This window comes from Salvelinus sp. IW2-2015, linkage group LG20, assembly GCF_002910315.2.
Source record: "Salvelinus sp. IW2-2015 linkage group LG20, ASM291031v2, whole genome shotgun sequence".
NCBI classification, from domain to species: domain Eukaryota; kingdom Metazoa; phylum Chordata; class Actinopteri; order Salmoniformes; family Salmonidae; genus Salvelinus; species Salvelinus sp. IW2-2015.
Genome location: NC_036860.1, coordinates 64,460,746 through 64,476,314, shown reverse-complemented (window position 1 = coordinate 64,476,314; position 15,569 = coordinate 64,460,746). Strand labels below are relative to the sequence as shown.

General features: G+C 42.6%; 1 protein-coding gene across 1 annotated transcript; it reads right to left on the bottom strand.

Moving 5' to 3' along the window:
- Positions 1–3,280: 3,280 nt before the first annotated feature.
- On the bottom strand, positions 3,281–15,520 carry LOC111980816 (hsp90 co-chaperone Cdc37-like 1). Its single transcript, XM_024011818.2, has 8 exons — positions 15,413–15,520; positions 13,898–14,176; positions 11,115–11,205; positions 10,873–10,988; positions 10,361–10,483; positions 8,922–9,098; positions 8,739–8,810; positions 3,281–4,813 (listed from the first exon to the last, which is right to left on the bottom strand). Exons 1-8 carry the CDS (start codon positions 15,518–15,520, stop codon positions 4,694–4,696), a joined length of 1,086 nt encoding a protein of 361 aa, XP_023867586.1. The 3' UTR covers positions 3,281–4,693.
- Between the last annotated feature and the right edge of the window lie 49 nt (positions 15,521–15,569).

Genomic DNA, 15,569 nt, shown 5'->3' with positions numbered 1-15,569 from the left:
AAAATGTGAATCACCATGCAATTAATACATTTAAAAAAAAATACTGATTTTATGCCTATGACTGAGACACTGATTGTAGGGAAACATTTGTCACCATTTTAAATTGTTAGCATGGTTAAAGTGAAACGTAGCAATATTACCATAGTAACCACGTTTCCATCCAGTTTTATTTGAGTGAAGTCATATCGTATAAAATTAAATACAATTATCACGACAGCTGTGATGGAAACAGGTTTCGGTGTAATTTTGTAAATGCTGACAGATAATTTGTTGGTTCTACATGGTGGGATCTTTTTGTGTCAGTAAAATGTATTATGCGGTAAATAGTGGTGGAAACGTCTATGCGCAAATATTGAAATAACCATATCAAAGTAAATTTGGAGTCACGCGATGATATGGTGTATGGTCCTCCCACTACGACTCGGGAAACCACACAGTTTATTAGGCTACAGATGAAATAAGTTATGAAGGGTGGTGGAACTGATAAGCTTGATGCTGCTTTCCAATAAATAGAGGGTCTTATTCTGGTGACATGGTGATTGATGCGTGACTGCCGTTTGACAAATACAAATACTCTGGCTCTTATCCATCATAATCTCATGTAGATAGCCAACCTACACAGCCTACCCACATCGTATATAGGAGATGTGGGCTAGGTCACAGGTGCCAAGATCAGAGTAGGCACATTTTCTATTTAACACAATAGTTTGTGATTTTTTTATTCAGTACATTTTGTGTGCACTACGTCATCGATCACTGATTTTTATCCGCATTCGCCAATTGGATAGAAACCTAACTAGTGAGATTTTATTTGAAAAGCTGTAATTAGCTGATGCCTGGTTGTAATACTGATATGATATACACCGAGTGTACAAAACATTAGGAACACCTTCCAAATACTGAGTTGCACCCCCCCTCCCCCCTTTTGCCCTCAGAACAGCCTCAATTCGTCAGGACTCTACACGGTGTTGAAAGCGTTCCACATGGATGCTGCCCCGTGTTGACTCCAATGCATCCCACAGTTGTATCAAGTTGGCTATATGTCTCTTGATGAATTCATTACTGTGTGAAAAATTGACCTACCAACTAATCCTGAACCCATTAAAACCTCCCCACTATTCCACTACTCTGGTCCTATCTGATCCTACTTCAGGTCAGCAGCCTAGGAGGACGGGGACATTGTCGTTCAAAATATCCTGTAACTCTTCTGCAGTAAAATCTCGTACACCCCAGTACTTCTCTGCAGCTGGCACCACAACATCTATCCTCTGTGATTTACATTCCATTCSTGCAGTACAACTGACCACCACGGCCGTAAACATTTATTTTTAACTGAAGCAGGTTTTTCCTATCATTCTGTTGGCCTACTCACAGGAATCTTCTTAGGATCTCTCACCCTGGACCCATCTTCATCTACTACTCTCTTCACTGCCTCAGCATACAAAACATTCTGCACTAATCCAGGCAACCTCAACCTGTCTCTCACCCGACCCCTCTGATCTTCAGCACCACGGGTACCTCTATAACTCTTTACACCGATGCTACACATTATTTTGTCTCTTGTCCTCCTGCACACTTCTCACATCTAGAAATCTCCCTCCTACACACTGCTGCCACATGATCATAAGCTCGACACCTAAAACACCGTAATGGATTTGGGACAAGCTCTCACGGCATAACTGACACATCCTAACTTGACTTCATCTGGTAAAGACTCTGCATCAAAACTCAACAGTACAGTGTCTTCTCTGTTTCACCATACTCTTCACCGGGTCTGCATCGCACCAAATTTCGGGCGTCACAGACACCGGGTATCTTCAACTTCTGTTGATCCTTCAACACTTAAGGCCAAGCCAGTGTTCTTGTTCCCATTTGTGTGGTGCGGATGTAKCCGATGTGAAATGGCTAGCTAGGTAGCTAGCGGTGGTGCGCGCTAGCAGCCTTTCAGTCGGTGACGTCACTTGCTCTGAAACCTTGAAGTAGTGGTTCCCCTTGCTCTGCAAGGGCCGCAGCTTTTGTGGAGCGATGGGTAACGATGCTTCGTGGGTGACTGTTGTGTGCAGAGGGTCCCTGGTTCGCGCCCGGGTCGGGGCGAGGGGATGGATTAAAGTTAAACTGTTACACGGAGTACACGCCCTCTTGCAGCAATGCAAGAGGGCCAATTAGAGTCACTTTCACCGACCCAACATTCCCCAACCTCTTCTCCACCCAACCTGACACCACATATTGATCAGCCAGAAGGCAAGGATCCAGTCTCTCCAAAATTCACACTCCTACTGGGTCAGAATCATCAGGACAAGGCTCAAACTCAGTCTTCGCCGCACCTGCCATTGCGGTTAATTCATCCTCATCCTCATGTCACATTCAAGTTCCTTCTGTAGCTCTTCCAAAAGTTCTGTGATCCACCACTCCATATTCACTCAAAACATGTTCCACTTTTTTCCCCCCGTCCACCATCTTACACACTCACCTCATGGCRACACCGGCGTAAATATCTTCTTCCCTCAAATTGTTTCAAGGCTTAAAAATCCTTATTTAACCAGTCTCCTCCATGTGAAGTGGGTTTTGGATTTAACAGGTGACATCAATAAGGGATCACAGCATTCACCTAGTCAGTCTGTCATGGAAAGAGCAGCTATTCCTAATGTTTAATACACTTTGTATATTATGTGTATTTGGTCCGACTGTGGCCTTGCGAGTATAGATTTGTCATCTAATGACTGTCTCTATACTGAAAAAGCTATATTGAAAAGCTATTATATGCAGTATTTTTGTAGCACATTGACCTTTTCTTTGATAATCTCTCGTCGGCAGAATATGTAAACATAAAATGATGCAATATATCTTTCTATTATGAGCACTGATAGATAACGAGCAGCTATAGTTCTGGTGCCTAGTTTTTTTCCATCACTGGTTATTTGGACAAATCACAACTTCCGAGGTGTTAGCATTTTTTTCAAATTTAGGAAGGGCAGTCATTCGGCCCATAACTTGCAGAGAGAGAGGATGGAGCTCCTCGTTCTAGCATCTCATGGACCCAGAATTTAATCGAGCAGACTTTAGTTCTGGGTTACCCCGAGATTAGCTCTTTGATAATCAGAGATAAATGACTTTGTTAAAACATCCATATATGAATGAATATACAGTGCCTTAACTTATTACAAAACAAGTATATTATTTATTATCGAGTCTCGCTTTCTGGAAGAGACTTATCAGGCTGATAAAGTTTTAATAAAAAAATCTTATCATGAAAAAAAAAAACTAGTGAAAAGCAACAAAACAGATTTCCATTAATTTATTTTATTTCATTAGACTTTTGCAGAACGTTTAAACTGTGTTCAGGTAGACTTAATGTATTATAGCCATTTACCCTGCACAGTTGATTTAAAGCGGTTCCATTTCAAACAGAGCACAGACTAGTACAGGATGTTTTCACGTTATGGCAGCCAGAGTAAGTTCTACAGGTTGTTTCCAGTTTCACAATCAATTATGTGAGCAGTTGAGTTTAGCAGCCATACATTGATATGTTGAGAAGCTTATTCTTCTGTGATGGACAGAGCAAGACATTTTTTGGAGTGTTGGTTGAGGATGAGTGACCAGCAGTAACAAAAACAAAATAACAGCAAACTCATTGCTTTGCATAGTGAAGTCGTCATAGCTACACCATGGTAGTATATCGGCATTAAATATTGGCCTAATGACGAGCTGAAAGAGCACAGGGCCCTCATCCACAGTGTCAGAGTAGGAGTGCTGATCTGAGATCAGTTTAGCTTTTTAAACCATTATGAATTAGAGGTGGGACCAGATCCTACTCACGCTTTGTGAATATGGGCCCAGAGCGCTTGCACGAGTCTATGACAGTTTTAACCACATGCAGTAGTGGCTCAGCGGTGTTGGACAGAACGTTAGAGACTGCAGAAATATGACTCCAGGYTTAGGCCTCTTGTTTCTTCAACCAAAACAATTTGCACTTTTATTTACGACAAGAGCAGGTTTGATTGTAATGCTCAGGTTTTTCCTCTCCTACTAAAGGAAGGGGGATACCTAGTCATTTGCCCAACAATTCATTCAACCGAAATGTGTCTTCCGCTTTTAACCCAACCTCTCTGTATCAGAGAGGTGCGGGGGGCTGCCTTAAATCGACGTCCATGTCGTCGGCGCCCGGGGAGCAGTAGTTATTGTTGGGGGTTAACTGCTTTGGTCAAGGGCAGAACGGCCAATTTCTCTGTTACTGGCCCAACGCTCTTAACCATTAGACTTCCTACCTGCGAGTCCAGTGAAGACTACTGTAGATGACTTATCTCCCTTCACACCCATAAGGTTGATAAACAGAGTCACAGGAATACCCCAAAATATAAAAACAATTCTCAAAAGTTTGAAGTAGCTCTTGTAAATTCCTGTGTAAAGATGACTTCCTTACAAAGCAAGGTTCACTCTGCTAAAACAAGATATGACATGAGAAGAGATACTCTAGCTATATGAGAAAAGGTACAGTAAGTGCCTCAAAATACCTACCACTCGCCTTCTTTAAATAGTTTGTTTTGAAACAAATATAAAGTGCAAGACACATTCAGGTGCAGATTCTGCTGCATACAAAAATAAGTCTCTGTGGGGAGCTCAGCCCTTTTCCTATTGAGAGTGTCAATTCCTAGAGGGGAGATGGGAGAGATGGAGGGCGCTTCCACCACAGTCGTTATGTCTCCATCATGCGCAGGTCGTCTGTTTCTGGATTAACTTCCTCCTTGGACCGTCTCCCTTCTTTGTTAGTCCACAAGCCAGACTCCAGACAACGCTTCACATGGTACTCTGCCACCTGGTGGTACAACCAAAACAGCAACTTCAACTCACGAGAGAAAACAAAAATAATTTACAAAGCAATAACTGTGTAATCTAAAGAAGAAACATACACCCTTATACGATATGATAAATGAATCTGTATGGGTTAGTTCTAAGGTTGCCTGTTCCAAACACTATGTCCCCTGGGAAGTGTAGTTTGGGACGATAATCCACCTGCTCTGTGGGGCATCTTGACACGAACACTGATAATTCCACCTTTCATCAGGACCAGTATTCAACAACCATCTCAGAATAGGAGTGCTGGGCACAAAGTGCCTCAGAGTAGATAATTGGTCGTAAGTTCTGAGGAGACATTTTACTCCTACTCTTAAGGGTAAAAATAAAAGCTATGCATGAAACATTTTTAGTCATAAGAGTCTCACCTTGTCGACAGATATTTAGGAGACCTCACGAGCTGTCCTAACCAGTTAACCCTTTACGCTTGTGGGAATTGGCCTATATGGATAGGGCTAAATTGAAAGGTTTCTTATAGAAGAAATATGAAAATCTTATGCATAACCATGGTAGCAACTAAAAGGGAACAGTTTGGAGATGATGGGAAAATGATTAGATTAAAGTTGAGGACAACAGTTCAGACAAGACTGAATCCAAAAACATTACACTTGATTTTACGGCCCTTTTTTTTTTTTTTTAACTGTACTTTTATTTTTTGATATCAAAATCTGAAGGTAATCTCAGTGGTCTAGGGCACTGCATCGCAGCGCTAGCTGTGCCACCAGAGACTCTGGGTTCGCGCCCAGGCTCTGTCGCAGCTGGCCGCGACCGGGAGGTCCGTGGGGCGACGCACAATTGGCCTAGCGTCGTTAGGAGGGTTTGGCCGGTAGGGATATCCTTGTCTCATCGCGCACCAGCGACTCCTGTGGTGGGCCGGGCGCAGTGCGCGCTAAGCYGGTGCACGGTGTTTCCTCCGACACATCGGTGCGGCTGGCTTCCGGGTTGGAGGCGTGCTGTGTTAAGAAGCAGTGCGGCTTGGTTGGGTTTCGGAGGACGCGTGGCTTTCGACCTTCGTCTCTCCCGAGCCCGTACGGGAGTTGTAGCGATGAGACAAGATAGTAATTACTAGCAATTGGATACCARGAAAATTGGGGGTAAAATGTAAAAATAATAAATTCTGAAGGTAATCTGAATACATTCAGTAATATATGAATATTCCTGGAAAATGTGGTGTAGGTGCAACATAAGACAAATAAAGTGCAAGGGTTTGAGTGCGAGGTCTAACTGGTGTCTCCAAGTGGCTACACACGTCTCCCAAGTCTGCACAGTACATAAGTCATTTCAATGAGCTTTTATGACTCAAAAGGAGAGTCTACAATTATAAAATACTTTTTTGAGCTCATTGCTGGACCATTGAGGAACTACAGCAAGAACACTTGTCGTAGTTGTGTTTGGAATGCAACCCTGCAATCACAGAACGACTGTTGATTTCTAAGCACTCTAAAAACGGTCCATTATAAAATCGCAATCTGGCACAGGTGGGCATCATTTAAAAGCTTGTTCTATTGCCAACGTGACTAGCTTAGTTATAAAATATGACATTTGTGTTAGGCTTTCACAATGCAATTCAGGGGAAAAAATATCCTTTTGGCGTGCACACAAAAGGAGTCATAAGTGCATTTAGGTGTGTGTACCGCGGAAAATTCTCTTTACATAAAGAAACATAAGCTGATTCTGTTCAGAACAACCCAGAGTATGAAGCCATGTCATCTGGTAACTGTACATAGAATGGTGATTATACATGTTGACACTGTATATGACAGGAGTTTTATGATATGAAATGTGAAGTGCACATTAGGATTCATGGGTATTTAGCTTGCTTCTATTGACATTAAAGCAGTATTCATCATCCTCAACATCTCATATTTCAAAATACATAGTGCTCTTAATTTACAGCATTTCCCTCACTAAGACAACAAAAACATTTGCTAAAGTTGCCCAATTAGTGGGAGGGATGGGGGCAACTTAATGTAGCGTGCGGTGCTCAAGTTCAGAACGGCTGTCAGTCAGAAGCCTAGTGCTGTGAGGCAGAGAGCCAAAGCGCTAACGTCATGCATAGCATGTTACTGTACAGTCACCGCATTCCAATTTATGCATTTATGAGTGACCAAATCTACCATTGGAGTGTAAAGGGGTKAGAGTTGCCAGCAGGTGTCTTGATAATAGAAAAATGCAGCGAGTCGYCGTTTCRTGCGCCACATGCAACTGCTTTGGAGTTGATAACATTTTTATAGGATCAATCCATTAATAATCTCTTGTGCTTTTGACAATGATTTCACATGACATGCATAAATATAACCACTAGGGTAATAAATAATCTAAGAAAAAATGTTTGATTTAATTACCTACATGTTAGTTCAAGTTATCCCTTTGGAGTGCAACATCACATTGCAATTAAATGAAAAAGCCTACATTGGGCACGCCTATAATTTGGGCAATTGACGGCTTCTAGGGCTTATGTTTACTTTGATTGTGTTCGATGAAAATCATGGATCTTTCAAAACGTTGTACGCAATGGACTTGAGGCCTACTGTGCCAAAGCGATTCAGAGTTGTAAAACGAGAGTGACGAGTGTMTTGATATAACAGTAATATTGTCAATTCTACTTTTAACAACCATCAGAATTGGTTAAAACAAGGTTATGCATGCCAACATATTAGGCAATAATTAACAGTAGGCGAAGTGATCTTGTCAAGCGACAGTTATATCAAACGTTTTAACATTGCAACATTTGCTGTACGTTCACAGTGCGCGTCTGAATAGGGTTCACAGCTGGCGATGGCTCATCGCAATTGGTTATTCTCCATCATTTGCAACAATGTCAATGAGGGTCATCACTATCTTTCCTTTGCGGAACCGCAAACTGTCGTGATTACCAGCTGAGAAACTTTTATGACTTGATTTTACTCATGGCTCAGAGTTTGTCTGGGCAGTGTCTTAAAACAGGTTCAGTTTTAGGATGATGTTAAGACTAAAAAAAGGTAACAGGATTCCTAAGACCTTTTCATCTAGGATCAGCTCCCCACTCCCTGTCCATATAGTCATATTTATTATGATCCAAGAGGCTGAATTGATCTGGGACTCTAAAATAGGCCCAGTACTTAATGAGACGGTGGGGGAGAGGTTTGGAAAGTAGACCTGTCTGAGCTGCTCTGAATGGATGTACATGGGATGTGTACCAAACGGCACTCTATTCCCTTTATAAAGCACTACTTTTGAATGAGTCCTGGGCAAGAGTAGTACAATATCTAGGGAATAGGGTGCCATTTTGGGACACACTGGGATTAACCCAGTGTACTGCTCAAGCTGATTATACTGCTTATGTAACAGGAGTTTCTTTTCTGCGTTCATTGTCCCACATCTAGAGTTCCAACCAGGCCCCAACTGCTAACTAAGTGTTATTTGTGGAGTAGGACATGTTTCATTTCCTTGTTTCACTCTCTTTTAGGATTCGACATAGAGTCAGGTTTCAGGGGCCAGTTGGGGGTGATATTCTTTCACCTTCTTCCTGTTTGTTTGTTTATTTCTCTCCTCTCGCTCGAGGAAGGAATTCAGTTCTAGAGAAACACACTGACTGTTAATTTACTTCCGTTTAAAAAAATAGAGAGCACAGCTTGAAACTTGAACATTAACTTAGGCTCTTTGGATATTTAAATCTTTTAACTCAATGTTTATATAAGAAATAAGGCCCCTCGTCTCACAGTATAGTTGACATTTTCTAAGCTTCCCAAGGTTATACTTTGTACATGTGGTATCAATTGGCATAGGAGTAATTAATAGTCATCAACAAATAATAGTGTGGCTGAATAAACAGATCTAATTCTCATGTACAGTACGTGTCTGACTCTATAGTCAGTCTACTAAGAAAACAGAACTGTAACCACTACCTGTGGATTCATGGTGCTGAGAACATTCTGGAGAATCTGCATGTCTTGCAGCTGGAACCCTGCCTTCAGTTCCTGTTTCAGAACGGAAGAAATATATCAGAACAAAACATTGAAATTACTATATTAAATTGTTACCATACAGGTGCATGTCAAAAATGTAAATAGGTCATTTAGAATACTCACTGGGGGTAAAGATTCTAGAACCTCTTTGGGATCCAGATGACAGCGTGCTGTACTGCTCTGGAGCGGTGTGTCGTTGGAGGGGGTCTCTCCTTTGAACTTGATGGTGTACTCTTTTACTCTCTGCTTAAAGGCCTCTAGCTCAGCATGGAAGATGTTTAAGTACCCCTCTTGTCCTGCCTTACACAGGGGAAAATATGACAATGGAATTAGAGACTTACTTGATCATCCTCGGTTGACAAGAGGAACTTGGAATCATAATAAATAAATAAATTGTACCCCCTTTTTCTCCCCAATTTGGTGATATCCAATTGCGATCTTGTCTCATCACTGCAACTCCCCAACGGGCTCAGGAGAGGCGAAGGTCGAGTCATACGTCTTCCGAAACATGACCAAACTGCGCTTCTTAACACCCGCCCGTTTAAACCGGAAGCCAGCCGCACCAATGTGTCGGAGGAAACACCGTTCAACTGACGACCGCTGTCAGCCTGCAGGCGCCCGGCCCGCCACAAGACGTCGCTAGAGCGCGATGAGCCAAGTAAAGCCACCCCCAGCCAACCCCTCTCATAACCCGGGCCAATTGTGCACCGCCCTATGGGACTCCCAGTCACTGCCTGTTGTGACACAGTCTGGGCTCGAACCCGGGTCTGTAGTGACACCCCAAGCACTGCGATGCATAGCCTTACACCGCTGTACCACTCGGGAGGCCTCTTATAAAAAAAATGTCTCTAAACATTAAGAGTGTGTTACGCAGTTATAGATACATGATTACAGCTGAGAAAAGCAACAAATATTTTGGAATTAAACCATGCAGCCTCTTAAAATCATATCAATATGTAAAACACTGGTAATCATACAGAAATTCTTACAATGTTTTGGCATGAAAGCAAGTAGCTGTATATCATTGCGGTGTTGTGGGAGTCTGTCGTGACTCCTGTCTCTCTCTAGTGGTCATTTGACCACATTACATCACTGTACAGTACATCTTCCTCCAGCAAACTATTTTTAGTGAATGACAGTTAGTTACATAACATTAAATAATTACATAAAATCAGTCAAAACATTGACAAGTTTGATCATTAAATCACACATTAAAACATTTGATCAATCCTCAACCTAGCTTATCAATAACCACTGGTTATATGGTGGGTGAACAATTTGCTTTATATTACTTTGCAGTATAATGACTTGACAGTGACTCAGCAGACAGACGGGGATGGTTAGATAGAGCCTTTGCTAGTCTTAGGATGCCTCAAATAGCACCCTATTCACTTTATAGTGCATTACGTTTGACCAAAGCCCTACGTGACCCCTTGTCAAAAGTAGTGCACTATTATATAGGGAATAGGGAGCCATTTCACCCCATTCTTAGGGTGCCTGATGTGGTATAATGACTTAACCGTGACTCATCAGCAGACAGACCAGGATAGCTAGATGCTTACTTTGGCTTTGTGGAAGAACTGACGGAAGCAGCCTCTGGGATCCTGCTGGGAGGTGCTGGCCATCTCCAGGATAAACTGCATAGCAACAGCCTGGTGAGCTACCTGCTCCATTAACGCCTCTTTCTGTGGTGGAATATATCAAAGTGGGAAAGATGTGAATTCATCCGTATACCACAAATCAAGTCTGTAGGCTATACTATAAAGTCAATGTTTGTAAACCTGAACAAATATCTGTCAGGAGAAAGGGAACAGGATAGAACCTCTAACATAAGTGACCCATAGTCATAAGTATAAAATTAACTCATTCAGAAATGTAATTTGTTAGAAAATATGAAGGGGTAGGATCAGTCTGGCCTTTTAACAATAGTTAGATCTGTCGGTAAACAGATAGTTTACACATCAACCCTGAACAGGAAACATACGGCCGGCTGATATTGGCGTTTAGATAAAAATATATTGTATCAAATACTAGCGGCAAATAAATTCACAGGACAGTGTGATGTTTTTCTGACCTCTTCGGCCTGAAGTCTGAAGCACCAGAGGATCAGGTAGTTGGCCGTCTCCTCACAGATGAGGTGATGCAGGTCAGACAGGAAGCGCTGGCTGTCATCCCACCTCCGCAACATGCCTGACCAATCACAATGGAGACACATCGGACCAATCACAATGGAGACAACGGACCAATACCATTCCACACCTGCTGCATCACTCAATATTAAACCATGATAAGCAGTAGATTAAACATTTCACTCACCAAAATGTCTCAATTCTTTTTCATACTTCTGAACAAAGGTTTTGCTCTTGTCGTGAACCTCCAATTCAACGTTTTTACTATTAATAATACTCTATAGGAGAAGGAAAGAGAAGCACAGTCCAGTGAGAAGAGGGTAGCAGCATCCCAATATGGCGATCGGAGTATGGGCGAACGGGTGTGTCGAAAGGAAAGGATTGGGTGTGTGAAAAGGAGTGGGTCAAAAGCACTCTGCGATAGTTTGGACTTTTAAAGAACAAGTCAGTTGTATTTTAGTTTAATAACTGAATGTGTAAAACTGACTAAAAGTATTGATGATGGTGTACTGTTTCTTCATGAGTTGTATGCGTGTGCTTACTGTGACGGTCACCCTAATATTGGCTACTACGTAGTTACTTCGCACGGAGTTGCCAGACAATAGAGCTTGTCAAGCGGGAGTGAAGGGCACTGTGTCGCCATTCATGCCCTCCCCATTGAGTAGTAGGCTGTCGGTAGTCTACGTATCAAGGTGACATCTAGATGGCTATCAATATTAGTTATTTCTTGTGTAGGCTACTTTTGTACTTGAAATAAAATAGTGTGAGAAAATGAACGGCCACGTTAGCTACCGCCGGCGACACTACAGTGATACCAAGTAGGAAGCATTTCAAGTCGGCAGGCACGTCGATACAACACCGGTGCACAGGTCGCGGTCTTATCGACTCATAGTGCAGCACAATCAGCCACGCAAAACGGTCTTGAGTGGCAACAAATCTATGTATTCACCCCCTTTGCTATGAAGCCCCTAAATAAGAGGGTAACAAATTACCTTCAGAAGTCACATAATTAGTTAAATAAAGTCCACCTGTGTGCAATCTAAGTGTCACATGATCTCAGTATATACGTTCTGAAAGGCCCCAGAGTCTGCAACACCACTAAGCAAGTGGCACAATGAAGACCAAGGAGCTCTACAAACTGGTCAGGGACAAAGGTGGGGAGAAGTACAGATCATTGTTGGATTATTTTTTTTTATTCTAAAACTTTGAACATTCCATTAAATCCATTATTTTAAAAAATGGAAAGAATATGGCACCAACAACAAACCTGCCAAGAGAGGGCCGCCCACCAAACTCACAGACACCTTCCAGCAGGACAATTTTTATTTCCATTTATTTAACCTTTATTTAACCAACAATGACCCTAAGCATACTGCTAAAGCAACACTCGACTGGTTTAAGGGGAAACATGTAAATGTCTTGGAATGGCCTACTCAAAGCCCAGACCTCAATCCAATTGATAATCTGCGGTATGATTTAAAGACTGCTGTACACCAGCGGAACCCATCCAACTTGAAGGAGCTGCAGCAGTTTTGCGTTGAAGAATGGGCAAAAATCCCAGTGGCTAGATGTGCCAAGCTTATAGAGACATACCCCAAGAGACTTGGAGCTGTAATTGCTGCTAAAGGTGGCTCTACAAAGTATTGACTTTGGGGGATCGAATAGTTACACACGCTCAAGTTCTGTTTGTCTTATTTCCTTGTTTGTTTCACAAGAAAAAATATTTTGGATCTTCAAAGTGGTAGGCATGTTGTGGAAATCAAATGATACGACCCCCCCCCCAAAATTCATTTTAATTCCAGGTTGTAAGGCAACAAAATAGAAAAATGCCAAGGGGGGGGTGAATACTTTGGCAAGCCACTATGTGTTGCCATCCTAGGGTCACACACTACTCATAAAGCAAATGATTTTACCTGTATTATTCAAAAACATAAAATACTGTAAAAAGTGATATATTTTGTCCATATCACACAGCCTTGTTTAATACACAAGTGAATTTGCCCCAATACTTTTGGTCCCCTAAAATGGGGGGGGGACTATGTACAAAAAGTGCTGTAATTTCTAAATGATCACCCGATATGGATGGAAAATACCCTCAAATTAAATCTGACAGTCTGCACTTGAACCTCATAGTCATTGTATCATTTAACATCCAAAGCGCTGGAGTACAGAGCCCAAACAGACAAATTGTCACTGTCCCAAATACTTTGAGCTCACTGTATATTTCCCCATAGTATGTTGTACCGAAGTTGACTGACAAAGGGAGCGTAACGTTATGACTGTAACTACTGTTCCCTGAAGGAGGGTAATGAGGCACAACACCTATATGGCCCTGTGCCACCCCTTCCTGGGCTCTGAAGAGAGGTTTTAAATTGAAAGAATGAAACCAAGCCACACACTTATCACCTGTGGRAGGCGGGGCTTCCACCGAGGCGTGGATTTCATTTGCCTTGTCAGGCGTGAATTGTAGATCCTTCAAAAGAACTCGTGTGCAACTCCCCATAGTATGCTGTACCTTGTTTTCCTCCTTCGGGGAACAGTAGTTATAGTCATAACGTTACATTTTCTAAGGCTGTGTCTAGACTTGACAGTTCATGCAGCATTAGTATTCTGATCATGAATTCCAAACCCCTCCTGCATCAACACCTACATTTAAAATTTGTCTCCCGTGTCCGGATTCCTTTTTCCCTGGCTATATTCAAATGTTAGTATGCATTCTACAAACGCTGGTGGGAGGAGTGCGGATGACGTCGCCCACTGTATGTGCTTTAGGTAGCCTGATTGTGTCCAGACTGGGGAGAAACCCCCCACACAATGCATTCCTAACCACCTCTTGAAGTGGTCAGACAGATCTAACACAATCAGACCACAAAGCGACTTGGGTGTCTAGAGCTGTCTTTCAATGCGATCTTCATATTCTGATAGCAGAAGTCAAATGTAAGTGTCAAGTGTAGACACAACCTTAGTTACCTTGTCGAACATGTCCCGGCTGCTGTCAGCGCTGAGCACGGGGCTCCTGCTGCCTCCCAGCATGCTCTCCTTCCGGCGCCACTCATGTTCAGTCTGCGAGAGCTCTGATTGGCCGGCGACAGCGCGGGCGCGCTCCTGCTCGACGCTCTCGGAGCCGTGCAGCTCCATCCCACACAGCTGGTCCTGAGCCTCCACTAACTGCCAGCTGGAAACGGAGGCCTTCACACACTTCTGCTGGCTCTGGCAAAGGGATGCCATGGACTCTGCACTGGCAACCTCCTGGAAGAAGAAGAGAATTAGCTTATTAAGAACTGATAACCTAATATCTTTGTAAGGAGACCCTCACACACTGTAGCTGGTATTGGCACAGGGACACTGCAGCAGCACCAAGGGGTCACAGAGCAGAGGGGAGAAGAGGTTATAAACAACTTATATCCAAGTATCTTTACATTGTATTCTGCTGCCATCTCTGGCACAGAGACCATGTTCTCTACACCACCATGGTCACAGAGAAGACAGTAACTTATGATTGATATCTGAAAATATTTTTGACATTACATTCTGCAGCAGAATATTACATCTACAATAATCATGGCCAGTATTCTCATTCTCCTCCTCCTGATGACGATGCATTGCTGTAACTCTGTTATGGCGAACTATGTGCAATAGTTATATTTGGACATGTAAAAACACAGGTTGCGAGCTAATAATAACATGAACACCACCCACAAGCTTCAGCTGTCAACTCAATACCGCATTAATGGATATAACTATCAGGGAATAGAGATGACAGCACACACTAGCTATGGATGCTTATCGTATCCACAGTATCTGGGAAAGCTATGTAAGTAGCTAGCTGTTACTGCTTGACTGGCTAAAGCAGAATTACAGCAAGTATTACTGAAAAACAAATTTGGTGTAGCTAGCTAGTGCCATTTTCACCAATTTGCTGTGTAATACCTGTAGACCACTGTAAATTAGTCAGTGACACTCACTTGGCTGGGGTAAGGACGACTGGCTTAGACTCGCTGATGTCAAACCTGGCAATGAGACAATGTCTACAGCCGGTCGTTCGGCTGATGACAATGAAAATAACCTGACAAGCTAGCTAAATCGTATTGAGTTTAATCGGCTGGCTACTAGCTAAATAACTAGTTACTGTAACGTTAGTGCATCTTCAGTCATTAAACGTCGTTCGTTAAGTAAAAAGTTACAAATGAAGGAGTCGGACTCAATTGCTCAGACTCGTTTCCATTGTTGACATTATGTAATGTACTTGACTTGTTAGCTAGCCAACTAATTACATACTGACTGTAACTATTATTATCACTGATTTAACGTCACGTAAGGATTTATCGAATAGTTAGCGGCAGGCTAAATAACTAGCTAATAACAGGGGAGGTGGTGGGTTGGCTTGCCTTTATTTCCTCGATGACTGACGTAGCTACCAAGCTAGCTAACAATCAAGTAAAGAATTAAGTGGTAAATGTGCATTGGCATTTAGCCTCACAATACCTGCAGTGAGGAGTTGTGAAAGCTACTTGGCACAGAAGAGGCAGAGGCACTGTAACCCTCTTCTTCTTCGGGAAACATAGGGGAGTTTCCAGTCCCGAACCACTCCATCGCTGCTGCTCCGTCTCGAGCCGCCCAAAACACCGAGGCCGAATCTATC

Coding starts and splice junctions, on each gene's coding strand:
- LOC111980816 (XM_024011818.2), bottom strand. CDS start 15,520: ATGGAGTGGTTCGGGACTGGAAACTCCCCTATGTTTCCCGAAGAAGAA. Junction 10,989..11,114: donor AAAAGAATTGAGACATTTTG/GTGAGTGAAATG, acceptor GTGATTGGTCAG/GCATGTTGCGGAGGTGGGAT. Junction 4,814..8,738: donor TCAGCACCATGAATCCACAG/GTAGTGGTTACA, acceptor TTGTACCACCAG/GTGGCAGAGTACCATGTGAA.